Genomic DNA, 26,269 nt, shown 5'->3' on the forward strand with positions numbered 1-26,269 from the left:
CAGGATCTCACTGAGGGCTATGCAGGAACTGCTCTGCCACGGCTTTCTCCAGCGTTGGCTTTGACCTCTGGGTTCCTATGGGGAAGTAGGAGCGTGGTGCTGTCAGGGTGTGCAGATCCCACAGAGAAAGGTTGGGTTTTCACTTAGAATAATAAGTTTCCTCCCTTTTTTTGCCAATGTTTGAGTGTGTCTGCCCTCCTTTTGGCTGGGACTTCCCAAAACCATGCTTGGAGAGAAAGCTCACCGCCACCCCCCTCCCTGCTCCTCAAGTGATGAAACCCTTCTTAGCAGTAATGCTGGGGCTGAGTCCCAGGGTGGCAGCGAGGGGCAGAACTGTGGGGCAGAGCTCAGGGAAGGGGGGGGCTGTGTGCATATGGCTATTAATCATCCCCGCGTGCGTTAACCATGCTAATGTCGTAAGTGACAATAGCCCATCTTGGCTCTTGATTTAGGGTCTGTGAACGGAAGCCGGGCTCCTGGGAGTAAATGCGTGAATCCTCCGCTGATACTAAACCTTCTAATAAATCTCACGCACACCAAAAAGCCCTGGGCACTAAATCCCAGAATCCGGTAATTGAAACCCTTACGGCTCTCAGAAAAAAAAATTTAACCGGTGAGTGGAAGCGAGTGGATGTTTGTACAGAATATCCATCCTATCTGCACCTGATTATCTCTGGAGGAGACAAAGGAAACCCTGCGCTCCCTCTTCATGCATTTCATTCCCTGGGCTTAAATAATCCTTTGGGAAATGGTAGTGTTGGTGTTTGGGACGCTGGCTGTGTCCCATCACCACCAAATGCAGCCATTTGCATACCTGAAGGTGTTCAAGCACTGTGGAGATGTGGCATTGAGGAACATGGTCTAGAGTAGTCACAGGCATAGGCTGATGGTTGGACTAGATGATTTTAGTGTTCTTTCCAATCTTAATGATTGTCTGATTTGGGTTGGGGCCTTGAGGAATTCTGCACTGTTGCCATGGCCTGCATAGTTCTGCACATATATGGTGGAGTTAGGGGTTTTTTTTTGCTTAAAAACTACTGTGTTGGTGTTTTATTCTGGTTTTAATCTCTGTCACAGACCGTGCTTCAATGCCTTGGCAGGGGACATAATAAATATAGTCATTTAGATAATGAATGGTGATGATCCAGGTGGGACTCAGGGAGGTTACTAGGAAGGGATGCAGGGGGGCACCTGGCTGCCCCTCAGAGGCAGAGGACTGCATCCCCCATGGGATCATCCCCACTGGGGTAGGGAGGCTGCCCAGCCCTTTATCAATGAGCATCCTGCATTGTGGAAAGGAGCCCATCGCACTGGGAGTCCCTTCCAACTTAGGTTGTTTTATGAATTATCTTCAGAGATCACCTTTGCTGCCCCCTTACCATCCAGTTGCTCTCCTAAACCTCAGCAGCCACCCTCCCTACCACTGTGCTCTCTGCATGCCACAAACCCACCACCCTTTTCGGGTTACCCCATGCCACGCTGTGAAGGACATAGAGCGTAGCCACCCGTGTGCCACATCTCCCAACCCATGATGGGCCAACTGCTGGGGCCGTGGGATTCCCATCACCTCCTTCCTCTGTAGCCCTTCCAAACCTGGAGGGAGCCCAGCACCCTCGTTTCTCAGGTCACCGCTTGGCTAATGGTCTATTAATTTGTTCAATTGTCCCCTGTGAGACAAACTCAATTTCTGCCCAAGATTCCTCCCTGCCTGTCGACGTGGTGATGGATAGGATGAGCGGCTGTCACCGCTGGCCCCAGCACCCGCTCAGCTCTCCGGGACCTGCGCCGCCTCACGCCTACAGATCCATCCCCAGCAATGAAAAATGGCAGAAATATTTAAGGACAAATAAGGTTTACAAACCCAATTTAAAATTATTACGGGAGGCCCCGGCTGCAGATAGGCCTGAGCCGATTCACGGCAGCAATCAAATCGAATTTCCTTATCGTTGTATTATTTTAGGGTGTTATCTGGCCCCATAATGCAGTTATAAATTCAATTTCATCTGCGAGCATTCATTGTTTACTGTCGCCTGTTTGCTGGGGAAAATGTAAACACTTGGCGGCCCGCGGCTGCAAAATTAATTTCTGGCTGAAAAGAGGAAAAGAGAGAAAAAGTGGGAAGTGGGAGGGAAAATAAGAAAGAAAACAACAGAGCTGGATGTGGGATGGACAGACGGGCATGGACAAATGGACGTGGACAAATGGACGCGGACAGATGGACGTGGACAGTCATCCCCTCAGCTGCAAAAGGAGGAAAAATACGCAGTGACCTGCTGGGGCTGCCAAGGGAAAGTTGAAGGTCTCCCATTAATTCCAGACTAAAAATGACAAATTCATCTTCTACGACAATTAAATGAAGTCAGTAATTGATGCTAATTGATCTTCAGCCGAAAGGGCTCTTACTGCCTGGCTGTGTTCTCCCATGCTCCAGCCCCTTCCCATCCCCTCCCCGCTGGGTGCTGTCCCCACTCCATGGCTGGCTTTGGATCGCCATTGGGGACATCCCCAACGTGCTGTGGCTGCTCCCACCCGACAGACCCTCACGTCCCTCACTCCAGGGCTTTGCCTTTCACTTTTTCTTTTTGAAGGCAGGTACCAGGCCTGGCTGCCTTAGCGACAAAGGATTTATAGCCTACAGCTGTGTAGGTTTCCACTTAATTTTTATAAGCCCAGCATAAGAGCCAGCGGGGGGTAAAGCACACTTGGATTTTCTCTACTTAAAATATTACAATGTTAGCACTTTTGCTTGAGCCCTGAAAAAGGGGCAGTGGGGGGGCTGGATGCGTGTGTGTGTTTGGGTTTTTTTTGGTGTTTTTTTCTTTTTTTTTCTTTTTTTCTTTTTTTTTTCTTTTTTCTTTTTTTTTTTTTTTTTTACGAGAGCCCTTTAATCTCAAGCCAATATGTCAAAATCAAATTAAGCCTTGGAAGGGGAACGGGCTCAGCGTGCCAAGCGTGCTCACTTGGTTGTAAATGTACAATTGTTTCTAGGAGCTGTTATGAAAGCACCAGGGCTGCTGCCCATTAAGGGACTGTGATGTCATGTCCTCCGGGGCAGCAGGGGATGGACCTGCTGCATCCCTGCTTAGGGACAGTGGCACCCATGTGGATGGGCTTTGTTGCAAGCCAAGCAATGACAGCACTGTGAATGTCGCTGATCTTCACTCTAGCTCATATGGGGTGATCCATGGGCAGCACAATGAGGATGCTGCATGCCTGCTGAAGGCTGCTTTTCCCATCCCCCTTATGGCAGTGGTACCAGGCTGTGCCCCATGGCTCTGGACACAGGTGGGAGGCAGGGGGTGGAACCCGTCTGCAGGAGTTGATGGAGAGCAACGTCGCAATTCACTCTGTTCCATGGTCTCTATGGGTCCCACTAAATCCTTTGTAATGTACTGTAAATAACCTTTATAGCTGGGATGGGTGTTTTACAGAAGCAAAGCGAAGTCCAGCTGCAGAGACGCAAACGAATCTCTGTGTGCTGAGGGCAAGTGGCCACAAGGCCCTGATAAGCCCCCAGTTTTGGGGTAGGAGCATGGCTCTGGTCTTTTCCTGGCACCAATGCCTCTGTGTACAGTCATGGTCACAAACAGATCCCTGCATCTCCTCCCCATCAGCACATTAGTCCATTTGTGAAAAGCAAATAGATGGATTTCTACACGTCATGCATGGGGTCGGCATGGAGGGCACAGGTTAGTGATACATGCAGGAAAGCTGAGGCAAAGAGCTTTGCTTCAGAGCGGGGTGCCAATGCTCCAGCAGAGCCAAGAGGAAACCCTGTGTCTGTTGTGGTGCTGGACACAGCAGGCAGGGACCCATCCATGGGGGATGGGGAAGTTCAGAGGTGCCAGAGCATCCCCAGTGTCATAGAATCATGAAGGTTGGAAAAGATCTCTGAACTCACCCAGTCCAACTCCAACTCATCCCCACTATGCCAACTGACCACGTCCCTCAGTGCCACACCTCCTCAGTTCTTGAATACCTCCAGGGGTGGCGACCCCACCACCTCCCTGGGCAGCCTGTTCCATTTACTGCTACTGCATCCCACTAGTGCATCCCAGTATCAAATCCCAAGAACGGCATCCCAGTACTGCATCCCAACACCTCATCCTTCCCCATATCCCTGCAGCCACCCTTGGCAGGGCTGTGTATGACAATGGTCCAGGCTGCCCAGCAATTCCCAGACGTGCTGTGCTTGCTGTTTTCCGGGAACCAAGAGGCCTGAGCAGAGATAAATAAGTGATACAGACATCTCCGCACTAAACACACATGACGCGTTCCCTCCGGCTCCCCCCCCCACCCACCCACATAGTTCTATTAATCCTGACAAATTATGACGTACAGACGTGTAATGCAAACTGATTCATCATACATTCAAATCTGCTGTGCGGGAGCAGCGGGAGGGCAGAGGCAGACAAGTGTATTACACGGATAATGTATTTGACGTATTAATAAAACCAGCCGCATTGCTCAATCTGGAGAGAGGGGGGGATGCCGATACATCATGACAGATCACATATTGATGGAATCCAGATGTTGGGAATCATAGTCTTGGGGCCTTTCTTGTATTGACTAAAGGTAAAAAATGCGGGCTGTCAGCACATTAAATCTCCGCTCGGCGCGAGAAGGCTGGGGCAGTGTTATTTATTCCTGGAGCACGAGGACTCTGCTGCCTGCATCCCACATCCCTGCCCTGGGGCATAAGGAGGCAGGAAGCAGCCTGAGCCCTCCTGGCCCCTAGTTTTTGGATGCTGTTGACACGATGGAGCTCACTGGTGTGGTTTCAGCACAGAGTTAGCAGTGATGCTTCTAGTTCCCATGTTTTGCTCCCTTTTGATGGTGATGCTGCTCGACTCCATCTCCCTTTCAATGCTCATTCTGAGCCAGCCGTGAGTGGCGTGGGTAGATGCTCCTGTTTAATGTGAGCATTACATATCTACTTACACGTAAGGGTGTATCCCTGTGATATTTTTAGGATTTCTCAGAGGAAGATACTGTTACTCTTGCTTTCATGGGTAAAGGTCACCATGCCAGTAATATCTTCAACTTTTATTTTACCTCACAATATCCTTTTAAGATGAAATCATCCAATTTCGAGCCTGTTTGGGTTGGATTCTTTAAAGGCCACTTGCATTCTTGAAGGCTGACTGACTCCAGCATGTGTGCAGCCAAGCCCAACTGGGTGCACATCTACAACACACATTGTTCATGCTGAGGGAGGCACGGCTCTGCAAGCCCTTGCGTGGTGCCATCTTGCTCTATGGCACCTTGCTGCATTGGATAGGGAAAGATGTCTGAACATGACAAGAGGCGAAATGATCCAAAATTCATAGAATCGTGGAATCATTATGGTTGGTAAAAGCCACTAAGATCATCAGGTCTGACCATCTACCTGTCACCACTGTGACACTGTGAGTTCAGATGTGTAGAAGGCTACCTGCATGGCATTTCCCCCTTATCAGAATGAATCAAAAAGCAGGAAGTGAGTAATTTAGGGAAATACAAAGCAGATGTTGATACATCGATGTCTGCCCGAGGGAAGAAAGCCTCAGCTTCCCTGCGTGGAGACATCAAAGAGCTAAGGTGAGCAGTGGCTCTACTAAGAGGAAGGCTTGATCCTTCCACAGGACTCATTTCAACAGCACAGCTCTGGGACAGGACCCAGCAAGGTCGTTTTCAAGCTGGAGAAAGGCAGCTTAGAAGAAATATAAATTGCAATGAGCGAGCAGGACGTGAAAGCAGGGAGGGCTCCTCAGATGGGGAGCCAGGGAGAATGATGGAAGGAACGTAAGAATGACAAAGCATGTCGTTCCAGTGGAGTGCGAGGCGATTTGCTTTAGCTCATTAAATACTGCAATAAAATATTAATAGTTATTGTCCCTCTATTTTTTGTAATTATCCTTGCAAAGAAGGATCTGCTGCGAGTCACTAATGTATTCCCAGCAGCGGGTTGCTTTTTAATACGGTGATGGCAGTCAGGGGTGAGGAGGGGGTGGAGTGAAAGCATTTATGTGTGGCCAGCAAATAGTTGTATGATCGGGGTCATTAGGGAACAACGCTATCTGCAGCAGGAAGGGGCAGAGGGGCTGTGGGATGGGACGGGGGGCTGGGGACACGTACAAGCAATCTTGAGGCCGTGCTGGTTTGGTGCTGAGAGCAGCTCCAGATTCCCCCCATCTCATGGCTGCCTTAGCCTCCAGTGCCGTGCCATGCTGGTGGCAGTCTGTCCCAGCCATCTGCCTGTCTGTCCACCCAGGCTGGCAGTCTCCTACACCCACTGTGCCCCTGCATCCCACACCCGTCAGCCGGCCCTGGGGAGGGAAGTGGCGCTGACAGGTATCTAAGCGAGGCAGAATTAAGGGAAATGATAATAAATGTAGATGGTCAGGCAGGGGAATGAAATGATCCATCTTTTGCATGTTAGCAGAGAGGTGCTGGCGGCCCCCCCGCCCCACTCCTGTTCAATCAGGGCCTGTCAGACCTCCAGCGGGCTGGCATTTTTGTGAAGAATCTCTCGGCTAAAAATTGTTGTCATTCCTATTTCCTTGTTATCAGTCGGCAGCACCTCGGCGGAGCCCTGAGATTAACGCGGAATCGCCGGGCGAGCATCCATTCCCGAGGAGCCCTATCCATTACGCCGAGCTCGGCGGGTCCCTCCCGCCTCACCTCCCACATTCATCATCTTTAACGCTGACAGCCCGGCGCAGGCCTTTCAAATTTATCTCGCCGTGTCCCGGGCAGGGTCTATCCGTCAAACTGCGCGAGAGGGAGCGAGCCGAACACAGGCTCTTTTCCCCGGTTTGTTGAGGAGGGAGAGGGGGGGACCAACCTGCCCATGTGAGGGACTCGGTAAAAGATTGGTCCGAGATACACAATTAATCATGGCTCGCATCAATTTGCTTGATTTACTCCCCGGAGGGAGAAGGGGCGTAAACACGGTGTGTGCAGAGGCAGTGTGGAAACATAATGTGTCTGTCTATAGGAAAAACATTAACACATCATCCCCGTTGTGGGTGATTGATGGGGGAATGGGAGAGGGACAGCCTGGAGCTGGCAGGGTGACAGAAAGCTGGGAGCTCACTGGGGGGACGGGGGAACCATGGGACCATGCCCTGTGCCTGGCTCACCCTGGGCCACAGCTCCAGGTGAGGATGCTGTTGCACGCCAGAATCTCCATGCACACTTGATACTCTCAATGGTGTCCCAGCATTGCTTGGCTCCTTGGGTTTGTGGCTTCGTGAGGAACCTTTCCTCCTCACCTGAAAGCCAGAGAATCACAGAATGGATAGAATCATAGAATCATAGAATCATAGAATGGTTTCAGTTGGAAGTGACCATTCAAGGTCATCTGGACCAACTACAGTGAGCAGGGGCACATAGCAGTGTGTCTAGGGAAGATCCATCCATGTGCAACACACCCACAGTTCCCATCGGTAGTCATGGAAATGCCTTAACATTCATCCCCAAGCACCGCACTGTGCCCTCCTGGATGGCTCAAGCAGAGAGAAGAGGATGAGTTTTATACTGAAAGTTACTGCTGCATTTACAGTCCAAACATCCTTGTGAGCAGCTGCAGGGTAGAGAAGGAAATGCGGAGAGGGAAGGGTGATTTGATGTGTTTTTCCCTCATGCCTTGTGACTAAGGAGCCTTCTCCTTCCCTGCATGCATAGAACTGGGTCCTTGCCCCGTAGCCCAAGCCCCACGGACCTTGGATTAACCATGATCAGAACACAGGAGCAGGACCCTGGGGTCTCAGCCCCATATCTTCCACAGGGAAGGCTCTGTTGGCATAAGAGGCACCCACACGGATGCCATCTGCAGTGCGTGGGGTGGTATGTCCAATGAGGTTTTTTGTTTCATCTCATCTTGTGGAAATTACTCATAATTTTGTGGTGGCTGTTTAATATATATATATGTGTATGTATATGCTGGGTTTTACAGCCCATTTTTATCACCTTTTTATTATCTCGGGTCAAAAGCTTTACTGGGTTGCATTCAGGGAATTATGCAAACTAAGAGAAAATACCATAGCAAAACTATAGATTTTCTCATTAAACTCTGCTTGGACATGTAGTTATTGTAGTAAAACTCTAGTAACTATTACAGGCCCTAATATAAAATTATAGTTTGACACCTCAGTGCGATTGGCCTTGCACTGCAGTTAATTTAACCCCTTCCATCCCACTCTAGAGGCTTTTGCTGTCAGTAGGCAAGACAGTTTGGAGACAGGGAAAAACAAAGGGGTGGCAACCAGCGCACCACAGTGCTGGGAGGTTTTATCACCAACTCTATGAAGTCTGTGGGTTTTTCTTCCCCATATCTCCCTCCAGCTCTGCAGATGTCTGGGAATAAGGAGATGCTCAGGTGTGGGCAGGATCTCACAGCCCCAGGTGGGCAAAGCCAAGCAAGAGCATGCCATGGGGTCTTGGTGCCCAGTGGAGCAGCCTGCCTGCCTCACCCATAAATTGCTCTGTTCCCACCAACTGTGCTATTCTCCCAGTCCTGCTCTGTGAGCAGTGGATTTAAGGAGCAGTAAGCATATTCAGCAACTTAATTATCTCCGACCAGATTTTATTCTCAATTACACTCAAGTAAATCTTGAACGATTTCATTCAAGTGGAGGGCGTTCATCCGCCCTTGTAAGAGATAAAATTGGGGGAAGCATCACCCGTGCACGTCAGCAAATCCCCGCTGCTCGCTCTGCAGCAACAGCGGGAGCTTTTTGGCACAACGATGGGAGCGCAGCATCACGCTTCCTGCTGGTGCTGGGGTGAGCGTGGCAAAGCCTCGTTGGTAATAACCTGGGGTAGCGTGACACTCCTGCAACTTCATTCGAGGGAAACACTTAATCATATTTATTATGTAAACACAGCTTGCCATGCCCCCATTAAATTATTAATAGTACCATTAACATATTTACATATAAATCTTATAGCAACTGATGGAAACGGCTTCAAGAACCTTGCGCTAGCTCTCCTTTTATAATGGATTCTCTCCTGCAAATACCCATTTATTAAAGAGACAAAATATTAATTTTTTGTTCAGCGTCCATGTCAGAAATGTCACCTTTTCCTTTTTGCAAATTGCCATTTACACAAACCCTACTGACTTTGTATTTTCCCATCTTAAAGAATGGCCTGTTTAAACAGGAGCAATCAAGGAGGATCAGGGTACAGATATTTCAGTCATCTTGGGGTGGTTTTTTTTGGTTAGCAATCAAGCTGATGGGTTCTGCTACTCATTCTTCTGCAAACTCTTTGTCTTTCCCAGTCAGCCTGGCCCACACGAGCGCTCCCCATTAGGCTGTACTCCGTAATTCCTTAATGCCTTCCAGGTAGCGATATCCCAGGGTGGTTCACTCTCAGCACTGCCAAATTTCACAAGTTTATCACAAGGCTCTCAGGGTTTTTCCTCCTAAAGTTTCAGCCTCTGCAGTCAAGCAGTGATATAAGGATCTCGGCTTTCATTTAAATAAATAGGAACGGCATGCTTCATGCCTGCAGGCAGGGCAGAGAGCTGATGTGCGCTGTGAGCAGAGCCCTCAAAGTGCAGAAACCAGAAGACAGCGAGGGAGGCGATCAGAGAGTTGAGGAGCCACAAGATAATTGAGGTTGAAAGGGACCTTGGGAGGTCATTTTGGCACCGAACCTCCCTTCCTTCCTAAGTATTTCACCATCAGCCCTTCTTATGGTAATACTGAAGCCAAGGAAGGAGGGAAGAAGCAAGAAATAGAGCTTTTTTCTTTCTCTGTTAAATGAGTGTTCCCCTAACCCACTGCAACCAGCTCTCGCGTGTGCTGTTACAGTCGTCTCTACAAACTCCCTCTGATTTTTCAAGCAATTTCTCACGAAACAGGCACTTTCAGAAAAATCATAAGAAAGCAATCATTTCAAATTGGTCATTTGGGACTCAAATTACTAATCTAATACATTTTTTATTGAGGGTTCCTGAAAGGTTCCATAAAACACCATCGGCAGAGCTGCCCAAACTTGCCAGCCTCAGAGTTTGACAAATCGAACCCAACAATCCACTTTGCAGCTCAGCTTTAGGGCCCACGGAGCCACCTCCGCGTTTATATTTCTACATCAATAGTGCCTATCTGGTCAGAGTTTTAAATTCCCTGGGGTGGTGTATTTTGATTTATTTATTTATTTTTGCTCGGGCTTAGGCTGGGTTTTTATTTGGGGAGGATGGGAGAGGAGGCTCAGGGGTGTTCTGGAGGAGAAACCACCACTGCTCTCTGTTGCTGGCCCTTCCCTGGGCTGCTCTCACCTCTCAGTGTCCCCACATGGTGTTGTCTTTGCCCCCAGGACATGTCTGGCTGGCTGTTTGCTTTAGCCAGGGGCCGGCAGCATGCCAGCACGTTTCTGGGCTTGGATGAGGTGAGGTGCAGCGGTGCCAAAGGCTGGGCTGGCCAGCGCGCCGTCCACGTACCCAAATAGGATGGGAGCACAGCCTGAGGTGTTGGGGCCATCATAAACATCCACTACTGAGCACTGAATGAGGGCTGGGGAGTGGGGAGAGCAGCAAAGTGTATGAGGCATCTTGAGGAAAAGGGATGGCTACAGTGACCACCATGAGACTAATGGGGGTAGGTCCTCACCTGTGGCCGAGGGACATTTCCCCCTGTCAGCCCCATCCCCTGCAACGTGGGAAATGCCATTTCCCAGCCTCACTCTGAGCGCTGCTCCCCAGGGATGGGACACTCTCAGGGCGAATATCACCTCATGCAGAAGGGTCGGCACAAGGCTCACATGCCACTTCACTCCCACTTAAGCACTGAGCACTGGGGTGAAATTAACTCCCTCTGCAGGAAAAGCCGAGCTGAAATCCACACTGGGCCACTTCTATTAGCAACTAAAAAAATATTTCCCATCCTTAGAGTTAAATGAGCCAATAGTTCAATCACAGAGCGAAAAGCAGCAATAGAGATGGGAATGCTGAGTGCCTTAGTCAGGCATTGGCAGTCTATGCAAGGAATTGCAATAAGCAGGCTTGCCTGTTTTCCCTGCGTTTAGCAGCAATGTTATTCAACAACCTATTTGCAAATGCCATCTTCCAAAGTCCTTTTTCCCCCTCGTTAAAGTTGCAGCGATAATAGGGCGATTACAGTGCAATAAGCTAAGCGCGATCCATTAGTAGCATCATGGCCGTTTTTAGATCTTAAAAAAAAACAGCACCAAAGCTGTTTAAGTTTTCTTATTATGCACATTAAAGGCAGTGGTTCAGTCTGATCAAAGACAACACCACCCCTGCACTCCCCCCAGACTCCAGCCCCACATCTTGTTTCCCCTCTATTCATTAGTGGCCACAGCTGTGCAGGCGGCCAATTACTTGGGAATAATAAGTACATTTTGCAGTAAATTAAATATTAATTAGTCCTTGGCAGGTTGGGGTTTTTTTTTTGTTGTGTTTTTTTGTTTTTTTTTTTTCTCCTTATTTCCTTCCCTCCAACTGAAAATAGTAGAAGGGATGCAACAGTGCCATCGCCTGCATTGGCATGTGGGTGATGGTGGGGGAGAGCCATAGAGTGATGGAACCTTGATCCCATGACCAAGGGCTCAGAGGACAGACTGACTTGTTGATTGGAGGGGGACAGAATTCTGGGCATCACAAGGAGCCCAGAGCCAGATGGGGTGGTTTTGGTGTCCACTTGTCATCATCAGTCAAGGTCTGAAGAGCTGAGAGCTGCAGAGGTTGGGTACAGCTTGGCACAGAAAAGAGAGGAGAAAATGCTCTGGTTGCTCACTGATCCCTGCCACCTTGGTCCACTTTGCCCAGCTCTGGTATTCTCACTTTGCTTGCAGCTCCGTGGGCTGTCTTATGATGCACTGTGCACCATTTCACCCCTCGATGCTCTCGAGTGCCATTAAGTGGGTGTTTTTTTAATGCAATTTGACAATATGCAGGTTAGGCTTGTGTCTTATTTACAGCTTTTACTCAGGGACCAATAAAGCCACAGCTGGCTAATGTGAGATCTAAAACTTACATCTCACTCTTTGCCTGGGATATCTTTTATATGGTAAACTATTTATTTGTGTTTCATCTTGTACAAACTCCCCTTTCCATGCTGAGAAGCCGAGAGCTCCAGGGGCTCTTTGAAGACTATTTGCTATAGGATAGCAACTGGAATTCTCTTTAAACATATGCGCCGGCTTTGTCCTACACCCGGCCTCTCAGTGTCAGCACGCGGCTTGGTGAACGTTTCCTGTGCAAAGCCAACATTTGCACACTCCCCTGGCAATTGCGCTCATAGATCCCTCTTGTTCAAGCATATCCCATTATTTATTCCTGCACGCAAGCGTGAGCAGCAGCCGCTCCACGTGCCAAATTAGAGGCAGCATCAAAGCCTCTTTAGAGCGGTGGATTAGGGAAGATGCAATCAGGTACGGGGAGAGCAATGTGTGGCATCAGAACAGTGTTTTCCTGATCTCTGAGCCCTCAGGTTCTCAGCACAAAGTTAAAACACAACAAACTCTTCCTGGAAAGGGTTATTTGGCAGCAGGGTGCGATGAATGCAAGCGAAACCCCAATGCATTTCAATGTCATGCCATCAGATATCTCCACCTATGAGCGTCCCCTGGACGCTGACCCCAGTGCCAAGGGTGAGGTGGCATTGGGCGGGTGACACAAATCACACTAAAATGCCAGCAAGCCGCCTTGCATGCATCTGCAACCCCAGGGTCATGCTCTTGCCATAAAAAGGAAGATGAACCCTGGTGAGATGGAAGCGATGTTCCCAAGGATGCCTCTGGGAGGGAAAGATCAAGAAGTGCTGCTTGTAATGGCCTCAGCTGCTCAAACAGTCAAAATAATGATGGGGTGGGAGGGTGCTGGGAGTATGGATGGGAGTCGTGCAATGGGTGCCATCCTCTTGCTGCCAGGACATGTGGCTCTTCTCCAAATCCCAGTGGCGATGTCTTTTCTGTGGGTGGGACAAGCTCTAGGATGACAGAGGGAAAACGTTTTCTTTCTCTCTGGGGCTTTCTTCCTGCTCTCTCTGCTTGCATCCTACCTCTTCCAGTGCCTCTCTCCACTCACCAGGCTCTTCCTCAAGGTGAATGGAGGGCTCAGGGCAGCAGTGCTGGTGGGGAGGGCTGAGCCAGGAGGGGGCTGCACAACAAGGTGGCCTGATCTAGTGATTAAACAAAGGGATTCAGCCAACATGTGTAAAATTAAGTGATCAAGAGTTGATTACAGAGTGCATTGATTGTGTACTGACGGATTAAACAGAGTCGTGCTTGGGATGCGATTTTCCGAGCTGGGCACGGAGAGTGCAGGCAATTGACATGTTGGCCAGAAGGACCCGCTTCTCCCAAGCCCTGGCTTTTATACATTCTCCGGATAAATCTGCAGAGAGGCCCGTGGAATTATAATCGATTATCCATTTCTCAAAGTCACTTAAGGGCCCTGAGCTACAAGCTAAAGTGCCGGTGCTGTGAAGAGGCATTGGGTATGCGCCGGCATGTGCAGGTGCTGGCGCGAGGGGAAAATGTGGCAATGACCCTGCGTGCTGCAAGCTGATGAATCTATTTTCTTGTAGGAAATAGTTTTGACAGTTCAATATCTGTGTTTTCGATGTGTGCCCCACACACCCCCGAGGGAGGAAAGGAGCTGCAAGCTGGGGGGAGGGAGTGGGTGGGAGGCAGAGGAAAGCGCTGCCCCATCGTTGTCCCTTCGAATTGCGGGCATATCAGCTTATCCCCAACCAACTGCCTGCCCTCCAAACCAAGGGCATGGGAGATGCACGTACTGCGGGGACAACTGATCTAGGTACTGCATGTCACCAAGAGGCTGGGGCTGTCCCAGGGCTCCTCTGTCATTGCCAACAGTGAGGGTCCCATTTGCAGGCTGCTGCTGTCCCTTAGGGTGCTCCCAGCTCCTTCACTGAGGACACAGAGGTAATCCTGCTCATGGCTGTGCTCTGTTTTTGGGTACATAGGAAGCAGTCGGGGCATGGAGTAGACCCTAGTCAGTGCCTTGGGCAGCAGTTCTCGGATCATCTGTGGGCTCCCAGCCAGACGCTGGGATGTCCCTGCAAAACTCCCACCTTCTCCATTTCCCACCATCACTTTTTGTCAGCTGAAGATGGCTCTTTGCTCCATGTCTTTCCATCCCAAGAACCACTGCAGAGCACAGATTATTGAGACACACTGTGGCAGTGCAGTGGAACACCTCCTCTTCATCTCATCCCATTGAGCCAGCAGCCACCCCAGCTCAGTGTCTGAGGGACAACAAGTGCCCCTTTGTACCAAATGGCCAGAAGGCTGTCACCAGCCTGCCACCAAGGATGGCATCACCCATCAGGGTTTCTGGTGTGCAGAAGGGATCAACCCTCTGCTGCTGCTCCATGTTGCCCTCATTCCATCCATTTCCAGAGTAATGGGGCCGTTCCCGGCCCTCCTCTTCCTCTCACCCTCCCGGGTCCCTGTCACAATCTCCCTTCCCAGCTCGAGGTGGCCTGCACTCCTCTCATCGAGGATTCATTGTCTTGTCAGCCTCTAGTTAGCCAGCATGCGTGTGAATCATAAATTACCACGCCCGGGCCTCTGCTATGCTTCAGCACAGACAAAAAAATTGCACTCCATCACCGTGTCTCCCGGCTTTTAGTGGTATTGATCAATGCTGCTCCCTTCCCGCCCCCCCCCCCCGCTTTTCATTTTAACCGAGCCGGTTAAGTGCAGTATCTTATTTTGTGCTGGGACAAATGAAAAGAATATTAGCAAGGGCTGAAATATATCTCTTTTTTATCTCTCTGCTACTTTTTTATTGAATCTTTCTGAGTAGGTGGCTTTCCGCAGGATGACAGCCTCATGACAGGCTCCTCATTAGAGCTGAGACAGTAATTGTGATGCATTTCCCTGCGCGGCCTTTTCACTTCTCCCACCCCCCCCCCACCCCCCCTTCCTTTCCTCCTCTCTCCTTTTCCCCTGATTTGTAAAGTGATTGGATGTACAGACTCACTCAGTTTCTTAAATTATTGCCCGGCTCCATCCATCTTTCTCTATCCCGCAGTGGGCAGCCACGATGTCTGCGGACGGAGCGCCCAGGGGGGAGGTGACTTTTGGGGTTGGGTTCCTGGGATTTTGGGGATGTCCCCAGGAGCCCCCCCAGAAGCCCGGTTCCCTTTGGGACAGGGCTGTGCCTCCCTTCTAAGGGCTGTCCCTGTGGTGTCACATGGAGCAGCTACCACCAGGTGCCTGGCAGCAGCACCGTGCGGTGTTGCAGTGTCCAGCTCACAGCTGCAAGAGCCTCTCTTTTCTTTGGAAGGAAATCAATATTTCAGCAAGCTTTTCAGCCTTGGATCCCGCCTTAGATTTTTGTTTAGCCTCAGGAGAAGCAGGTGTATTTGCTAAGCTGCTCGACTGCCCAGCCCCTTACCAGGGATCAGACCCTCCGGGGCCATGCAGAGGCTGTGTTTGGCTCTGTGCTGCACCCCATTTGCTCATGGGGTCTCTCTGTCCATCTGCAATCCCCCAGTTCCTCCACACAAACCCCTGTCCCTCTCTCTAGGGTTCATGGCAGGAATGGTCCCATGCCCTGTGCTATCCCAAAACCCCAGGTATCTGGTGTGGCACAGAGAGGTGACTTCTGTGTGGCAAGAAGATGGGACAGTGATGTGCAGTTCTCCCCATGCTCCCACCCTCTATGATCAAACCATTTTCCCCCCCAGAGCCACTCTGTTGCTGTCACTGGGTGCTCTGTGCTGACCCAAGCCACCTCCACCTTCATCACCACTGCTGTCATCTTCCCCTTCACAGCCACTTGCTGTCACCCCATCGGATGCCAAGAGGGCTCACTGGAGAGGAACGGGCGTTTGGCTATTTCCAAGCTAATATGGGGCTTTCTTTGAATTATTGTTTTTTGAGCTGGAAGGAAAGGAAGCTTGTCACACAAGATATCTGCTATCAGTACACAAATAACAGCCGGCCCATCATGGAATGGAAAATAATCGCCATGGAAGCTGAGCAGAGGGGGAGCCGGGAGGGATTATTATAGCAGTGGTGCTGTCAAGGAGCCTGTGTCAGCACTTCCATTACCACCCACCTGGCTCCTGCACAGCCCCAGAGCAGTGTGCGGGGCCCCAGCACGGGGTCATTGCTATTCAGGAGAGTTTCAGATCAACCAGCTGTGATGGGTGTTAAATGATGGAGTGGTTAAGATGGAGATAGAAAATGGGAGGATGAAATGGGGGGAGAGTTGTGGACTCAGACAAGTGGAAAACAGTCTGAGATATCGGGAAATGAGGAGTTGGGAGGGCAGGTCTGGTGCTCTTGGGGGCAATGCAGGGAAAGGGAGAGTTTCAGTTGTCCATGAGGAAGGACAACACAGTGAGAAGATGCTCTGGGATGCAGTCAGGTAGCCTAGGGAAGGACCTTAGTGGAAGACGAAGCATATCCTCACCAGAGAGTGCATCCCCATGAGCATCTCCCAACCTGGGGTCTGTTTGTCCTCTGTCGAGGCTGGGAGCCATTCACAGATGCCCTCTGATGGAACCCATGGAGAAATTCCTCCATGCAGGGGTGCGTCTGCACGTCGGGTACTCGGCTTTAGGAGCAGGAAATATTTGGTTTCAACACTTGGAGTTCAACATTTCCGCAGAGCCCAGGAGACCGTGCAAGCAGCAGGAGCTGCAGCTCTGCCTTTTCATCTCTCTGGCACTGGCAAGCAGGGGGCTGGCGGGGGGAGTGCAGCAAAGCCGGGGAGGGTAAACATGTGGAACCAGAGAGCGGTGGGGGGAGAGAGGGGCAGGAAAACAAAAACACAGCTGCCAAAAAGAAAAGCCTGAAAAGAGCCATTCAGGGTCTCCCAGGAGCAGTCTTGGCACAGGGTAGGGAGGGGAGCACTTACTGCTGGAGCAGGCAGCTCAGGGCCTGCACTTTTCATTTATCCCTGGTCAGATGCCCTCTGGTCCAGCCGCACACACAACACAGTGTCCTTGGCTGTCCCTGAATACCAGGGTGCCCAACACTGGACTGTTCACATCGCCCTCTATCTCTGCTCCTATGACTGAAACCTGAACACTCCAGATTGCCATCCCACCACCCAGCACCACCAGCATGGAGCTGGGTGCCATGGGACGGGCAGCATGGGCGAGTGTGGGGACATGGGGCAGAGCTGAGATGGGTTGTGTAGGTGTCCCAGTGGCATGGAGCCATCCCCTCCCCTCTGCTGTCAGTGTCACTTAGCCTATTGCCTGCTAAAGTGCAGATGTCAGCCCTTGGGCCAGGATCTGGGGCTCCTCTGTCTTCTGCTTTAAGCACGAGTGTGGCAGGCTGTGTGGCAGGGTATTGGCTGCATGGCCAGAGCCCAGCTCTCCTACCCCTCTTGAAGCCCTTGCTGTAGCCTGAGCCCCAGCCTCCCACGCTTGCTGGAGTCAGAGGACCTTGCCCTGCTGTCACAACACCTTCAGAGCAGATGCAAGGTGACAGCTGCCATGTCCTTCCCTGACAGAGCCATTGCAATATCATTTGTGTAGGTGGTAGAGAAGGCCAACAGTGCTTATTTCTTCTGCTGCGGAATGCAGCGAGGGTCCTTCCTATGGCCCGAGATCCCCCCTGCTTGCCCTAGATGTTGAAATCTGAAATCATCTCTGCTTAGGAAGACTTGCCCACCAAAGATCCCTGAGTAAGCAGGAGACCAGCAGCAGGTCCCCAGGTGGGACTCCAGGTGCACATCCCTATCCAAGGCTCCTCCTACCACTGCCACTGTGCTCCAGGACTGTCCACCATCTCACAGCAAACACCCCCAGAGACTACAGACACCTCCAGGTCAACCTCTAAGAGTATCCCCATCCTACCAGTGCAAACTGTGGGTGGCAGGGGAGGCTGGGAGGACCCCGTGGTGGTGGCTGGGACAGGGAGTGTGGATGCGGTGTGAGAGGACAGAGGGCAGCCACTTCCCCATCCATCTGCACAGCCCACAGCGGGAATCCAGCAGGATTTCCCGTCCGCTCAAAGGCTGCCTGTTTATTTTGGGAGGGAGACTCAGACAGCTCCATTGTTTTGCTGTGAAGTTGGGGTTATAAATAGCAGGTGGTCGGGGACGCTCCTGGGCTATTTCAGGCCCCTGCTACACAAAAGTGGAAAAGCTCCAGCAGGAAGGTGGAATTACTGAAATGCCGACCTTTCCCGCAAGGGTCAGCGGGAGCTGCTTGTTTGGGTTTGGTGATTTCTGGGCATTATTGAAGAGAGGGAGATGCACCCAGTTGCACTGCAGCATGCTTCATCCTTCCTTCTCCAGCAGTCAATGGGGATGCAGAGCCGAGGGATGTGCCTCAGGAGCAACTCAGGTCCAACTTGGGCTTTCCTCCTGGGCCTGCATGTGGGGGAGCTCCCAGTGGATGGAGGTGCTGGAGAGGCAGGGGAAGGCCCGTAGCACTGAGCTCTGCCCCGTGCCTCAGTTTCCCTCATCTTCTGTAGGGAGGCCAAAGAAAAGGGCTCTGCCAGGCACGTGTACTGTGTCCTGCTGGAGGGCAAGGATGAGCCAAGGTGACTCCATCTCATCTCACACCCTTCCCCTCGTTAAATGCCTGCGCCAGGTGCTTATACAGAGAGCAGCGGGGCCCCAGTAAAGCTGCTCACACCAATGTTTTATACTTCAAGAAGGTCTATTCCTTTAATGGGGATTCATTTAACTGGGCTCTGCCATCGTTAGGAGCCATAAAATGGCACCTTTTGGCTTCTGATTGGAAGGCCACGCTGCACGTAGCCCCTCGCATCCAGCACTGGCTGCTTTATTGTGCATTACTGCCTCTCACTCAGATTTAACCAATTTGATCCATGTCTAATACATAAATAAATAATCCAGCAGGAGGGTCGGCGTTGGATGACAACAGGCGGCTATAAAGCATGTTCCTCCACCTCAGCTGAGCCAGGCTCCGCACGCCCTCTCATGAGCAGAGCTGCTAATACAGCTGGGAGAGGGGTGTGGGCACCCCTGGGCTTTCCCTATTTATTGAAACTTCATTGTTTGCTTTAGAGTTTTATTTTATGTTAAATAGACGCTGTATATTCCTTACAGAGGGGGTAATAAAGTTTCCAAGCTGGAGGAAATTGGCTGTGGAGTAGGGAAACCTGGCAGAGGCTGGAGACAAGGAGGGTGGTGGTTGGGGATGAGGAAGGGGACAGCAGTGCCTGCATCTGGGGGCAAACAGCTCTGCTTTTCGGGGTCCTGACCTGCAGCTTCAGGGACATCACAGAGAATTTAAACACTTTTTCTTAATTAGTTAAGAACAGAGAGAAATGCTGTGGCATTTCTTGATGGATGACCCATCACCACTATGCCCACCAACCACATCCCTCGGTGCCATTTCCTTCCCCTGCTATGTCTCTGGGATGTCCATCTGCAGGACAGAGCTAGTAGCTGCTACAAGGAGCATGAGAACTGGGGAGAAATGGGGGTATACCAGAAGAGAACTGTGGATTCCACACTACACCAGTCCCCTCTGTGCCTGCTGCTCAGGAGGAGAAGGGATGAGAGAATCTGACCTAAAGCTGTGCCCAAACCAAGCAAGGCTCAGAGCAGGGGACGCTGCTTTTGGCCACTTCTCCAGGACTGAGGCTGCACAGGAGCTGAATCTTTACCCCCTCTTTTCCTTCCCCACAGGCAAAAAGAAAGCAACGTTGTTTGACAGCCAGGCTCCCATCTGTCCCATCTGCCAGGTCCTCCTGCGCCCCGGAGAGCTGCAGGAGCACATGGAGCAGGAACTGGAGAAGCTCACCCAGCTGAACATCAGGTAAGTAGCCTGCAATCATAGTATCATAGAATGGCTTAGGTTGGAAAAGACCTTAAAGATCATCTTGTTCCCAATTCCCTGCCATGGGCAAGGTTGCCAGCCACTATATCAGGCTGCCCAGAACCCCATCCAACCATGGCAAAGGAGATGGAGACATGCAAGCAAAACAAAACAGCAGGAGCTGGTACCTGCAGCATGGCCCCATACCGTCTGCATGGGTTGCTGTGACATCCAGGATGCATCCTACAATAGAGCAGGGTGGGAGCTGCCTTCTGCTCCTGCTGCTTTCCCCAGCACGGCCAAGTCCTCTTTTTATTAAAAATAATAATAATAATAATAATTGCATTTTAACTGCTAGCAGTTATTTAGGAAATGGCTGCAGCCAAGGGTTGTCAGATCCCTGCCCCTGCCTTAATAAAACTCAGCAGCCTTGGAAAGCAGCGTGTTTATTTCAATTATTAATGAATTCCCCGGTCATTAAAAGGTGAGGAAAGGAATCAAACCACCAGTGAAAAGCCGAGTTACGTCACCAGGTGGTAGGAGAGAAGGGAGGGCTCCTGTACCAGTGTGTGTGTGTGCACACCAGGGCAGGGGGCTTCCCATGGCTAGGGGGAGTGCAGAGGAACCGGATCCATCCCTGCCCCAGCTTGGCTGGACTCTGCCTTGAAGCCAGCCAGAAATGCTCAGAAGGGGGAGAAGCAGAGAAGTCCAAAGGAGCACCCATGAAGCATCATGTTGGATCCTGGCACGGCACAGGGAAAGAGGGGGCAGGGAAGAGCCCATTTATCCCCTGCACCACCCGCTCCCCTTGCGAGCGTAATTTATGGCGTCATTTGGGCCGCATCCAACTTAATAAAGGGCCACTGCAAATTAGTGAACAGGTTTAAATGAACAGAAGCAATTAGCGCTCCGAGGAGCCCATCAAAGAAGTTGGGCCAATATCAGAGTGAAACTGAAAGCGCGAGCCAGGCGCGGAGGACGGCTGGCGCGAGGCAGTGATGGGAAGGTGGCGTTTAATGGGAAAGGAAAGGAAACCCTAAATCATAAAGCGTGACAAGGGCCATTGTGGGCCAGCTGACAAATGAAAAAGAATGGCATTATTCCTTTAAATAACAGCAGCAGTTAGAGAGAAGACAGCTCTCCCCAGCTTGCCCTCGCTTCCCTCGCCCGCTCCGCTCGGCCACACAGACGGCAGCGAAGAATCAGAGGTCTTGATTAATTATTAAATAACGACTCTCCGCTCTTCATGATAGATAAGGCTCAATCCAGGCTGCGGGCCGTGGCTCAGCACAGGGATAGGCTGCCCACTGCAGCAGCGGGCAGGATGCGGGTGGTGGGATGCTGGGCTCCATCCCTCAGGTGGCCCCTTCTCCCACTGCCCCAGCTCTCGCCGGGAGCGAGAACATATCAACAAGAGGAGAGAGAAACTAATAATGATCTCAAATAACCCAATAAACATAAAAATAAAATGTAGGCCTATAAACGTGACGGGCACCGGCAGCCCTGGCCGCTCCCTGCCAATGCTGACTCGTTACCGAAATGGCTGAGCAGCTGTTACTTATCAGTCTGATGGGGAGAAACAAACCGAGGGGCTGCTTTCCAAGGGCCCTATTTTTTTTTTTCAGGTTTAAAGGGGATGTAGCCAATCCTGGTGCGAGCTGTTAAGTTTTAATAAACCTTAATGATTTGCAACCAAATCATAAATTTCCAGCACTAGGGGTTAGGAAGGCAGATCCCTTCCTACCTGCTAAGCCTGCAGTACCGGGGACTCGGCAGCTCCAGGGATGCTGCGCTGAGGCAACATCCTTCAAGGCAGAATGGCCATTGGGTTGTGCTGATGTGAGCAAGCTGCAAGGCTGCCCTGGGGCCAGATGGAAAGGGAAAAGGCTGGTGGCAAAGCAATTTGAGGGCTGCCTTGTGCGGTTGCCTCCATTTCAGAGGCTTTAGGGGCATTGCTGGAGCATGGAGCTCCATGCAATGGTGGTGGAAGAGAAGGAAGGGAATTCCTCCAGGCTGGAGCTGGGATCGGAGAGAGCTGAAGAGCCAACCAAGCGCTGCCCATCCACCCATCCAAGGTGCCCTGCACCAGGCTGCAGGAATGCTTTTGCTGTCCCCGGGACACAGGGACAGCCCTTGGCATGGGCAGCACCAGCACAGCAGGCACCACCGGGCTGAGCCCCTCACGGCTCGGCCAGCCTCTCTGAATGCAAATTTCATTTCTGAGCCACTGGCGCTGTTTCAAGAGCCGGCAGCCTCCGAGCCCTTCTCGGTGTTACATATGTAACAGCCTCATTGAACTTGACATGTCAAATTCAGGCCATTTGTGCAAAATCTCCCTTTAATAATACCGTTTCATTTCGCTCAAATGAGACTTGAATGCATGTAAAATGGAAAAGGATATTTAAGCGCTAACATTAGGCAGATGTCTTGCCAGAGGCCGATTGAATATATGAGATTTTGAAGTGCTTAACACGTTTTCGGTGCTCCCTCTTAGAATATGTCACCTGGCTTTCTTTTTTCTCCCCCTCCTTCCTTTTGTCCCCCCTCCCCGCTCTTTAAGTGAAGGGTATAAATTGAAAGAAAACAAAACTACAAGCCTGGGTTTTATGGGGTTTAACTCTTGCAGAGCGAGATTGTTGGTATTCCTCCTCCTAAAAGGAATTACCTCCCTGCTCACCTTGGTGGAGCACAAGCATAGCACAGCAGGGAAGCGGTGATGGGAGGGATGCTCACTGCACCCATGCAGTGGGGAAAGCAGAAGTGCTGGTCCTTAACTGAGCAGTAACACCAAGCTAAAAGATAAGAAATAATGAAGCAGCTCTCTCTGCACGCATCACCCCAAACACACAAATACTCACATGCATGAAGCCTGGATGCAAGTCTTCTTGATTCACATCCACCTGTTTTATGCCTCATGCAAGCGCCTAAAGGTAGAGAACAGAGGCAGCTTTGGGGCTATGGTTTGGGTTTGAGGTGGGAGGGCCACCGGGGATTCAAAAAGCCTAAGGAAGTCACATTGCAAATACTGCAGTTGCTGAGTCAACTGCTTGAAGGCTGGGAAATGTGCCTTGGGGTGCGTTCCTTTTTAACAGCACGACGCGCTGTTCTGGAAAATGCAGTGCTCTTTTAACAAATGCATTTGGCAGGGGGGATTTTTATTTCCCCTCATGACAGTTAGCAGGTTCCTCCTTGCATGGCCAGCAGCAAGGTTGTGCTTCAGAGCTGTGAGTTCCCCTACCTGTTTCCACCACCGGTTAGCTGCCCCTGGCAGCTCTCCTTGCACCTTGCCACCACACTGGGACCACAGGTCACATCCTCCTGTGTGCCTCAGGAGCTGCTGGTTCCTCTGGTGACCTTTCTGGTGTGTCCGGAAGCAATTTCTCTTCTGTTTCTCTGGTCCCAGATGTGGGAAAAGTCCAGCTCCCGCCATAGGTCCCAGGCTGTGGGACCTTGAGAGGCAGACAGGTCAACCCACTTCCACACAAGCTATGGTGAGATGCTTCCAAGCACCAGGAGATGCAGACTGGATTTCACAAGTTTGGTGGCCTTTTTGATTACAGTCACCTTATGCCAACACCTGAGGGACGAGATGCATGCATGACCACGTGCCAGCAGCTTTCAGCATCCCTCCTGGGCAGGTGGGATGCACACAAGCAGTTCTTACTGGCTCTCAACCCTTCTCCTGCACAAGGAACCCTGTGCTTAAGTTCTGCCACTCCAGATGCACTGAGCACCGTACCAACCCACAGGGCCTTCCCTGAGCGGTATGGGGAGGGGTGAGCAGCCACACTGCAGGATGAATAGAGGGCATAAAACCCGAATTAGCTCTGTTGTCATGTCTCACAGCAGGGTCATGGCTCTCGCCCCAGGTCTCCTGGATTTATGCTGGAGACTTTAACCTGACGGCCAGGTATCTCACTCAGTGAGCATTGCAGATCTGCCAGTGTCTTTATGAATGGGGAAGTTCGGAGGCACACTGCGCTGAGAGGGACTTCTTTCCCAAAGCCCCATTGAAGTGCATCATCCCTTCCTTACATCCAGTGGTCACCTGGGAGTACCGGGCCGAGAGAGATGGCATCAAGGGAAAAGCATGTTGAGCCCATTGGCATTTCCCTCCCACTCCTCAACTTCTGCTGCTCTTCCTGCTTTTCCCCTCTTCTTTTTCCACCTCCTCCTTCTCCTTTCCCTCCCGCTCCCCCTTGGAGTCCCCCTCCCTTCTCTCCCCACCCCCCCCGGTATCAAGGCGACATCTCCAAGCCAAGTACTTTTAATTTCGCCCGTGGCCCTTGCTGACACGGTGGATATGCACAGCAAGTTAAATTCCCGCCTGATCAATAAAGCAGAAGCAGTGTGTCCGACTGGTCGATATTTTTTTATCTGTCTTCAGCCCAGTCCTGCTGATGACAGCCCCCTGTGCTTCAGCAAAGGCACTCAAGGGCATCGGGCTTTGGCAACACAGCTCTTTGCCTTTTTTTTTTCCTATCATTTAAATAATATATATATATATATATATATATATAAAGCAAAAACTAGATGCCTACCCCCCCCCCAAAAAAAAAAAGTTCACGGAGTTTGGCCTTTCCTTAATAACGTTTTATGATTTATCTTAATTTTTAATTGAAAAAAATTTGCGAATTAATTGATTTCTGGGACTTGCCAATTAACATTGTAATTGGGTGCATGATAAATTTCCAGGGAGCTCCATTTTTCTCCCTCTCCCCCTTGTCACCCAGGAGGGGAATCGCCAGGGCAGCGCTTCCTCCCCATGCACCCCCCTTTTCCCTGCCGCTGCCCTCCTCCCCCTGTGCTCCTGTATCTTAAAGAAGGAACAAGAAAGCTAATAAAGTCATGTTATTAGAGTCTCGCCAGAGGTGACCCCTGGAGGCATAAATCCATGCTTGGAGATGCTGGGGACAGGTGCTATTAAGTGCCTGGCCATACTTCGTACAGCGGGATGATGCCTCTGGGCTCCTTATGCCCCAGCAAACCACACTGCTGGGATGGGGTCGGTCCATACAGCATGGAAGGTTTGCCTCATCCCCTTACAGAGCTTCTTGTGCTGCCCAGCAGAGCTGCTCTGTGTCAGACAGAGTACAGTTCAGGGGGCTGGTAGCCACATTTGGGATGCAGGCAGGATGTAGGTGCCTAGGAGCAATAGCTGGTGAGTGACACTTGGACAGGACATGGGACCAGCTGCCATGCTCTCTGTGATGTGAGGCACTTTGTCACCCACTGAATACCCTATAAGTACCACCTAAAGCCCACGTGCTTGGATGGGGTCATGCTATCTACGCACCCCATGGTTGTTCTTCCTTCCCTACCTTGTGTGTACAGGGGGAAGGTTGCCCACCCAGACCAACCTTTTCTGCACCAGAAAGGCTCAGAGCATCCCAGGTTCACACCTGCCACTGTCACTGGTGGAGAACCATGGGAGAAAGGAGGGAATTTATGAGGAGAGAAGGCTGTTTATTAACTAGTGAACATAGTGCATTTGATGTAGTGGATTTATCTTCTTTCTCCTCCTTCTGATTTGTGTTTCTGCCCCTTGCCGTGGCAGATTGATCATGGGCAGGAGGGGCAGGTGCCTGTCCTGGTCCTGCTTCGGGTGCCCCATCCCAGCACATCCCCAAAGGATACAGAGCAGCCCCATGAGCTGGTGTGAATGCATTTCCCTGAGGTTGCAGGTGGCTGAGAAACTTGTGGGCCACATATCTCCTCATCCAGGCAGCACTCATAAGGCACTCTGAGTGCTCCTGGCAGTGCTGCAGGCTGGCAGTACCCAATGCCCATGCCCTAACCCCAGGGTCTGTGGGACCCATCAGGAGGAGGAGGAGGCAGAGGGGTGCAGCACAGGACAGGGGGCCCAGCACTGGGGGCTATACACAAAAACCAGAGGTGAGAAATAAATCCTCAGCTGGTGATTTTCCCTTGAGCGATGCATGCCTTCTGCAGAACCTCTTCTGAACTGCCATGTGAGCTGGGAATAATTAAACACTCATTACAGCCATTGGTAGCAAAGAGCCCCCCAGATCAATCTTGCACATGACCTTTCCCTCTAACTTCCCTCTTTCCAGCCACCTCCTTTACAAACAGTGAGATGTTTCTTCATCCCACCCTCACCCTGCACCACCCAGAACCTGCCAGACCCCAAAAGCAGGGACAGGGGCAGGCAGAGAGGTGCCACATGCTGGAGTCCTCTGCTCAGGGCAGTTTGTGCTCTTGTTTCATTCCTGCTCCAGTGTCACCTCCCAGCTGGGCACTGGGGCTCTCAAATATTATCTGGGAGAGCACTCCAGAGGCTTTGGCTGTTTTTCCCATCGCTCGGCCCCTTTCTCCATTGGATGCAGGGGATGTTTAAATCAGCATTTGGAGCAGGTTAAACTCCCCGGCGCACTCCCCCTGACAGCGCAGATCACGTGCGGTGGCTCCGGGGAGCTGTCACCAGCGGCTGGGCGAGGGTTTGGCCTCGTGTAGTTTAAAAAAAATATATAATCAAACCCTCATTTCCTTATTTAGGCTTCAAGTGACACTTC

The 26,269-nt window shown here is 51.0% G+C and overlaps 1 protein-coding gene across 8 annotated transcripts in view; it reads left to right on the forward strand.

The window, feature by feature from the left end:
• The window catches only part of RNF220 (ring finger protein 220), a 159,918-nt gene that overhangs the window by 72,458 nt on the left and 61,191 nt on the right, over nt 1–26,269 (forward strand). For all 8 annotated transcript variants that reach the window (XM_072342849.1, XM_072342853.1, XM_072342846.1 and 5 more), the window contains one exon: nt 19,607–19,736. In XM_072342849.1, coding sequence (XP_072198950.1) covers nt 19,607–19,736 — 130 coding nt within the window. The remainder of the gene's footprint in view (nt 1–19,606; nt 19,737–26,269) is intronic.

This window comes from Excalfactoria chinensis, chromosome 8 (assembly GCF_039878825.1).
Source record: "Excalfactoria chinensis isolate bCotChi1 chromosome 8, bCotChi1.hap2, whole genome shotgun sequence".
Lineage (NCBI taxonomy): Eukaryota > Metazoa > Chordata > Aves > Galliformes > Phasianidae > Excalfactoria > Excalfactoria chinensis.